The following is a 7585-nucleotide window of genomic DNA, read 5'->3' on the forward strand; positions in this document are numbered from 1 at the left end:
ACTATTAAAGAAAAGTACTATTAGAAATAGTGTTTTGAAAACTATAACACAGATAACACAAATTGAAATTATCTGTTAAGTGAACCCAATATTTTTGAGGCTGTTGCTTAAAGCTTTAAAAAATGTTCAAAGCTACCATTTGACGAATCAAAATAAAAATGATTTTAATTGAACAAAATGAATTCGAATAAATGGAGCAATAAAAATAATTTCAAAATGTTAATTAAATTAAATGTTTAATAAGTATTCTACTCTTTCTAAACCATTGTGAATGATGAAACTCATTTAGCCCTTTCAGCGGGGCCAGCTCAAATAATTATCTAGATCTGCTCTATTGCCTTCATTAGCCCGCCACTGACAGTTTTGTCAGTTAATGAAACTATTTGTAAATATGGTATGAAATGTCATTGACAACTTTGTAGCTTCTGCTCATTGTTGAAATTAGCGCTGGGTTTGTTGCACTTAATGAAGTTTTTACGAACCAAACGAGATACCAAACCAAACCAAACCAAACGAAACTCAAACTCAAAACTGTGCAGCTGCAACTACAACTACATGCAATGCTCCTGCTTGGGTCGGGAGACCACCAGTGGCGCTTTACTTAAACGCTTGTGAAAATTGGCGCAAATAAACATGCAAGCAGAGTGAAATTTGTATGCGGTAAAAGTTTTTCCACTAAAAATTAGTTAAAAGTCCAATAAAACAACACTAGCAGCAGCAGCAGCAGCAACAGCAACAGGGAGCAGCTGGCATTCTTAACCCGTTGGCGACCAAACCAACTCCAACCCGAACACCAACCCAATGAGGCTGTTGATGGGCATGGGGATGACGATGGCGATGGCGATGATGCTGATGCGTATGGCAGAGATTTTCACAGGCTGCCTGGCGCGCTCGTGTACGTAGAGCATAATTCCAAAAGTTTTTATCATCAACAACCTTGTCCACACTCCTGGCTTTCACTCTCGTTCTCATCACCATGGCAGTCCTTGTTTGGCTCGTTAAAAGTGAAACAAGTTTCCGTTTTGCAAGCTGCTTAAAAATTATATTCCTAGCATTTGCTATTAATTTCTGTTTCATGGCCATGTAGCTAGTTAAGAGACAACAACTACAACATAAGTAAGTAGGAGCGGGCCACATAACACCAACTGCCGCTAGCAATTATCATTCCGAAACCGCATCCGCATCCAACCCAAGCATACATTTACAGTTTCATGTTAATCTCATTTTAATAAACTCCACTTTGAAAACTTTTTAATCACCTCGAAAATTTCGTCAAATATGTATGTCTACACGCTTTTAAGCCGCTTGAAGCAAAACTAAAACAGCACAACGTTCAGCATCGTCCTCGTCGTTTTCAGCCAAACATCCTGCCCGCAGTTGTAGCTCTTATGGCAGTTTTTGCTGTTGTTGTTCTTCTTGTTGTTGTTGCTGCTGTTGTTGTTAACATGTATGACGATGTAGAAACTTGCCGCTGTTCGACGCAATTGAAGTTTCGACAGATTTGGTTGCGTTTATCGCTTTGAGCTTCCGAATTGCGCACACTTGGAGCTCAGTTCATGTAACTTTTTCCATGAAGCGATTAAGCCCCTACTCCAATATTTGTTGCAAGTGTGTGGGCTTATTTGGTTCTCGGCATATTCATGTCGGTCAGCTTAAATGTGAATTAACTCTCCACAATTCGATAGATGATAGAGCTTTCTTTATTAAGCTGTGCTCGAACGAGTAGAAATTGAAGGGAACTTGCAGGCCCCTTGCCGAATCCGATATTTAGTTTCCAATACGGCCATATGGCACATATGTACATACTTGTACAAATAATTAAATTATTTGTATAAGATCGGTCTATCCAAGCTGGATTTTTTGCAGAAATATTACAATCTTTTCGATATAAATAATTAAATTATTGGTATAAGATCCGTGTGTCTAAACTGGACTTTTTGCAACAATATTACAATCTTTTCGAACTCTTAAGCTGTATATTCGCTTTGTCATAACAATTTTTATTTTTAATACTATTTTTATTTTTATTTTTATTTATTTATTAACTTAACTTATCCTAGCGTTACAAGCACGAGATTACTTTTGAGTTATTACGCTAGTCATTACATATTCATTTCGGTTTAATTTAGTTTAAATTGACATTTAATATTACAATTACATTTAGGAGTTCTAGTTAGCATGGTTTAGGCAGAAGACTTTCTCCATCATGTCAGAACTAGAACATTCTAAATGCAGACGTAAATTTAGACGCAATATTACTTAATTTCAAATAACTTAGGAAAACAAAATTTTCAAACAAGTTTGAGTTGCCCAACAACAAGGAAGAAGTCGTTACAAGTTCAACAATCTTAGCGCGATATGTGATTCCTAACTAGAAACCTTAAGCTGTCCTTTCCGATACAAAGCAAATTTTCTGTATTAATTGGACTTCCTGCTCCTCTTGACAAAATTCTTGGCTAAAAGTTCTTTAATAAATAAGAACTTAAAGACGGTGTTCTGTACAATCGTACAGAGTTTTAAATGAAAATATATATTGAGGACGAGTCTTTCTAGTCCATCTGTTTATCGGTTTGTCTGTATAACAGCAACGATCGTTGAAAGTACAAGACCATGCTCTACTAAAGACATTTTTCCAAGTTGTATCCTAATTGTTCAATTGTTAAGGATAATTTTACGTGCTTTGAATGTGCCCAAATAAAAGCAAACTTACCTATAAATATATATCCTGGTATTTTTTTTAATTCAAGCTCTTTATAATTCGAGTTTCTCAAAAATGTTTGTTTAACATGAAGTTCAATTAATTAATCAAAGGGGTACAGTATTTGAAGTACTCCCTTAAATCAGCTTCTATGAAATTTATTTTACACCAACTGAATACAAAAAGTTAACAAAGTTATATATATTTCTTTTGGCCAGAATACGACCGAAAGGTTTGCACAAACAATGTTTTTCGAACTATTTTGGCATCACCTGCGCAGCCAATTACCCTCAGTGTTAGCTTGGTTGAATGTTTTTACAAGTTTGGCCTCCCAGCCAACTCGAAGCATTTCTAGAATTGCACGAAGGACTACTGCGTACCCATCTTCAATCGCATGAACTCCTTCAGTGCTTCTCAGAGAGGCGACAAAGCGTGAGGCTATTTATTTGCACGACCCACAGGATTGCTGTGCGTTTTCTTTAACTGGATCCTTGGCTGCAGTTTTAGCTCGGTGTCGTCGCCGTCGTGGCAAAAATGAAATGTGGCAGGTAATTAAGCCGACAGAATTGCTAAATTATTGTAACTATGTGCGGGAACATCCTGCCACAAGCCCAAGCGGCGTCTGCCGCTCAAGTTAATGAGCCGTTAAAATGGAATCTCAGCCGTTGGCTGGGCGCGTTCTGTGTTTTTTGTGGGCACGTCTGGCTGACTGCGTACTTCTTTGACCGTTTGTCTTGGCTTTTTGTTATGTTGGCAGCTTTAACTGCCTGCCTATTCCCTACCCGCCTGGCACCCGCCTGGCACCTGCCAGCACCTGTGCCTCTGCCTGGGCTGCCTAATGACGAAAGCGTTATTAATATGCGTGGGAGATAAAGGCACAGCGCTCTTGTGCTAGCTCCCGCTTTTTATGCTTTTTGGCTAGTTATAAAAATGCTATAAAATTAAATTGCCATAAAAACATATTCGCTCCTTGCTGCTGCTGCTGCCGCTGTTGTTGTTGTTGTTTTTGTTTTTGTGCCCATAAACTCGTACCTAACGTGATGTATTTGTTAATTTTATGCAAATTGTTGTGGTATGGCTATATGGCTGCTTGGCAGTCGCAAGCCGCAGTGCGCCGCCGGCCAACAGCAGCTTGCAGCCACCACGGGGCATAATCAGGCGGCGCGATAAACTGGAACTAATTTGGCAACCCTTTTTGTGGCCACATCCATGCACCCTTTTTTTGGGCTTGTGCTTTGCGCCTGCTGCCCACATCCAAAGTCCGCCGCGCGCCCTGAAAACCATTCGAGTGTATGAGTACGCACTTAACGCGTGAAGAGGCTCATTTGCCTAGGCGCCGCCCCTCGTTGGGCGCCAGTTATTCTATCCCATCGAGAGCAGTCTCATTTCAACAGCTCTGATTTGGCTCTCAAATTGAGGTCGTTTACAGTTACAGAGACATACAAAATTTTAGGTTTCCCCACATCGATTGTTTTCTTTTTTCAATTTTATGTTCGTCTGCACACATCATTACTGACATGTCGAAGGGGTCGAGCATGCTGCGAGCGATGGTCGCTCGGTCGCTGAGTGCGGCCATTCGCTGTCGGCATCATATCGCCCGCTTCCGTGTCCTGCACGGGCCTGGCCAGCGGACGCCCGCGGCTCTAATGCGCACCGCACTACGCCCCTGGCATCAGCTGGATGCCCACGAGCAGGCCAGTTACAATGAGGTGAGTGCGCCAGAAGGGCAGCGGTACATTCTATCTCTTATGTTGATCCATGCAGACAGAATACCAGGTCGAACGTTTTGGTGCAAGGGGCGACGTCGGGGCATATTGGCAGTCTATTTTTATGGAACGCGCACCATTGTCCACTGATAAAGGCTTTGCACGGCCAACAGCCAGGAATGTAAGGAACATGCCAGCCGCAAGACAAGAGCGTGATTTCAATGAGGCTCGCGCTCAAGCACAAGCCGGGTCGACCAGTCATATGAACAAGCATGAAAAGAACTAAGCTCTAGTAATTCAATTCTTGCTCTCGGCCAAATAAATAATAAATAACCACATAAAGATGACTGGGCATATTATTAAGCTAATTGAAGAAGCAATTTCGTGATTTGTTTGCCCTAAACTTTAATAGTTCACACCTCCCTAATCTCCCATGTCCTAATTGAAAAATTTGGAGCTGGTCCTAAAAATGATTCTCCTTCCGAGTAGCTTCGTGCAGCAATTGCGTGTCTACCTCATCGCCGGGCAACTGCATGTAACGTATTACTGAGCCGCGGACGAAGCAGCTCTTTATGTTCGTCAGCTGTGGATATTTACACGGCTCTGTGGTACTAATGCTGGTCAAATTGATGTTGAGGTACTGATCCACGAACGCCAAGGTACCGTAGATGCTGAAACATAGCCCACATCGAGCATCAAATAAACAAGTAATTGCAAAAGATAGCATACCTGAGATCGTTCTTCAGTTCCACCACGACTTGGTGGCCTACGAGCGACCTGAAGAAAGAGTAAAACAGCTGTGGAGAGAAGTGCTTGGTTAGGGTATTAAATTGTAATTTTATTTGTCATTTACCATTTTGGAATTGAGGTTGCATTCGTTGCTTGTAAGAAAAAAGGATGACAGTTCTAGCATTTCTTCTTCTTTGTTGCCATTCCATATGAATAGAAAATATTCATATAGTTTTCCAGGAATTGGAAAGCAAAGAGTTTGGTGTTGCAAAGTGTGTTCTGTAATCCCAACAAAATCACAATGTAATCACATTGACCTTCATGTGCTTGGGGAAATCATAGCTACATGCATCGCATTCAATTGAATTACAGCTTATTGCTTATTGGAAGAGAATTGAACAACCAATCTGATGATGTGTGTGGATGTGCATGTAAGCTTTTGAAATTTAACAACTAATGTATAGTTAAGATGCTTTAATTCTGATTCAAACATTCTATTGACGCCCTCAAAATCAATAGCAACAGTCGACATAATTAAAGATAACCGACAACTGAGATTAGTTCAAATGTTGAGCCGTCATTACAATTTCTCAATTTCACAAATCAAAGCACAATGGCCACAACAATAGACGAATATCGTATTCATTGGGCCACAATAATGTCGTAAATTCAGAACTATGCTCCAATGCATCCCTTTCATACTGTGGAGCAAAGAGACCGATTCGTTTGAGTAAGGCCAATATTTCAAATATTTATAAAAATATTTAAAAAATGCTCCCTCTGTTGCTATTATGTGTTTTCTGCTGCAGAGATAATTATTTCCTTTACTTATATACGCGATGAGTTCATTGTTAAATGTTAGTCGTATCACATATTGTAATACCAATTAGTTAAAGCTGCTTGTAGCGATGTAAGTCTCTTAAAATAAAATCGATAAATTCGATTATACTTGTATACAAATCAAAATTAAGATGAAATGCCTGACAATCTTAAATTTTTATAATAAAATTCACATTTTAATAAAAACAAACAAACAACAAATTTAAAATACAAATATACTCTCTAGAGGAGACAACAAATTTGAAAAATGTACGATGTTTGGACAAACATCGATAGGTCGCCAATGCATCGCAAGCCAAACGAAAAATCGGAAAACATCGATGCATTGCGTTAAAAACACCGTCGATGCTCGATATATCAATGTATCCTACATCCCTGTCTTATTGTGATGCTTATTCTAGTTCTGGCGTTCGTACCAGCCAAATAGAGCAGCATGAACAACAGAGTTTTGCAACACTACCGACACCACCTACTTCTTGTTTTGCTTACACTTTCTATTATGAAGCCTCTGTGCAGACAATCATACTCGTGCATGCACACACATTTATGTATGCTTTTACTGGTTTTTCGAATAAACAAATCCTCAGATATTCACCCAAGTTCCATCAAAGATGGTTGCACAAGCAAATGAACATTACCAAAAAATTGAACGGTTCTTGTACCAGCCAAATAGAGCAGCATAAACAACAGCGTTTTGCAACACTACCGACACCACCTGCTTCTTGCTGTGTTTACTCTTTCTGTTATGAAGCCTATGTGCAGATATGTGCATGCTTTTACTGGTTTTTCCAAAAAGCAAATCCTCAGATATTAACCCAAGTTCCATCAAAGATGGTTGAACATTACCAAAAAATTGCGCAATAAGGTTGGAATCACACTGCTCTGTCACATTTGTTATCGTTGACATTTTGCAGAAAGTCCCCTGGTGGGCCCGAAATTCGACTGATTATGTATGTATGTATGTATGTTAGAGAGCGTAATTGATCGAATATCAACTTTTGTTTTCCGGAAATTTGGTCCTTTATACCACTGTTTGTATGGATATATTAAACTTCAAAGTCGCCTCTTATTGATTTCCTCATGCAACATTTCCGAATGCATTGCCGACAGGCACGTACATGTTTCAGCATTGCAGCGAACAATGGGCCGTTTGCGTAAGCGAATTAGCATATCGAAGCCACAGCCATCGCCAAGACAATGCTCTCCATTGTTTGTGTGGGCATGTGTGTGTCTGTGTCTGTGTCTGTGCAGGGAGCAAGGACGAGGACGAGGCCAAATCGAATTCAAGGTTGAGCCACACAAAACGCGTAATTAGGGAATTAATCGTAATAAGTGCTTGGTGAATTGTCAGGGCACACGAGGGCAGAGGCTGACTATAAACACGAACTGGGTCTCTTAACAGCCAGCACATTTTGCCTTTGATTAATTAATTAATTTGATTTTATTTCCACTCGGGCATACGCGGTGCATACGAAAGATGTTCTGGATGTGCTGGACACAATTCTCAATCTCAATCAGAGGTTGCCAGTCGACCTCTTCCCCCCCCTGTTCACTTGATATGCCAGGCATGCATCGATGCAGTATCTGGTACGACAACTTTAATCCTTTGGTT

At 40.1% G+C, this 7585-nt stretch overlaps 1 protein-coding gene and 1 long non-coding RNA gene across 2 annotated transcripts; one reads left to right on the top strand and one right to left on the bottom strand.

Moving 5' to 3' along the window:
• The first annotated feature begins 4374 nt into the window (after positions 1-4374).
• LOC115626913 lies at positions 4375-4746 on the top strand. The gene is made up of 2 exons (XR_003995631.1): positions 4375-4407; positions 4463-4746. It is a non-coding gene; the product is annotated as an uncharacterized LOC115626913 (long non-coding RNA).
• On the bottom strand, positions 4509-5313 carry LOC115626912 (U6 snRNA-associated Sm-like protein LSm2). Its single transcript, XM_030522423.1, has 3 exons — positions 5258-5313; positions 5134-5201; positions 4509-5075 (listed from the first exon to the last, which is right to left on the bottom strand). Exons 1-3 carry the CDS (start codon positions 5258-5260, stop codon positions 4868-4870), a joined length of 279 nt encoding a protein of 92 aa, XP_030378283.1. The 5' UTR covers positions 5261-5313; the 3' UTR covers positions 4509-4867.
• Between the last annotated feature and the right edge of the window lie 2272 nt (positions 5314-7585).

Source organism: Scaptodrosophila lebanonensis, unplaced genomic scaffold (genome assembly GCF_003285725.1).
Source record: "Scaptodrosophila lebanonensis strain 11010-0011.00,11010-0021.00 unplaced genomic scaffold, SlebRS2 tig00000089-arrow-pilon, whole genome shotgun sequence".
NCBI lineage: Eukaryota > Metazoa > Arthropoda > Insecta > Diptera > Drosophilidae > Scaptodrosophila > Scaptodrosophila lebanonensis.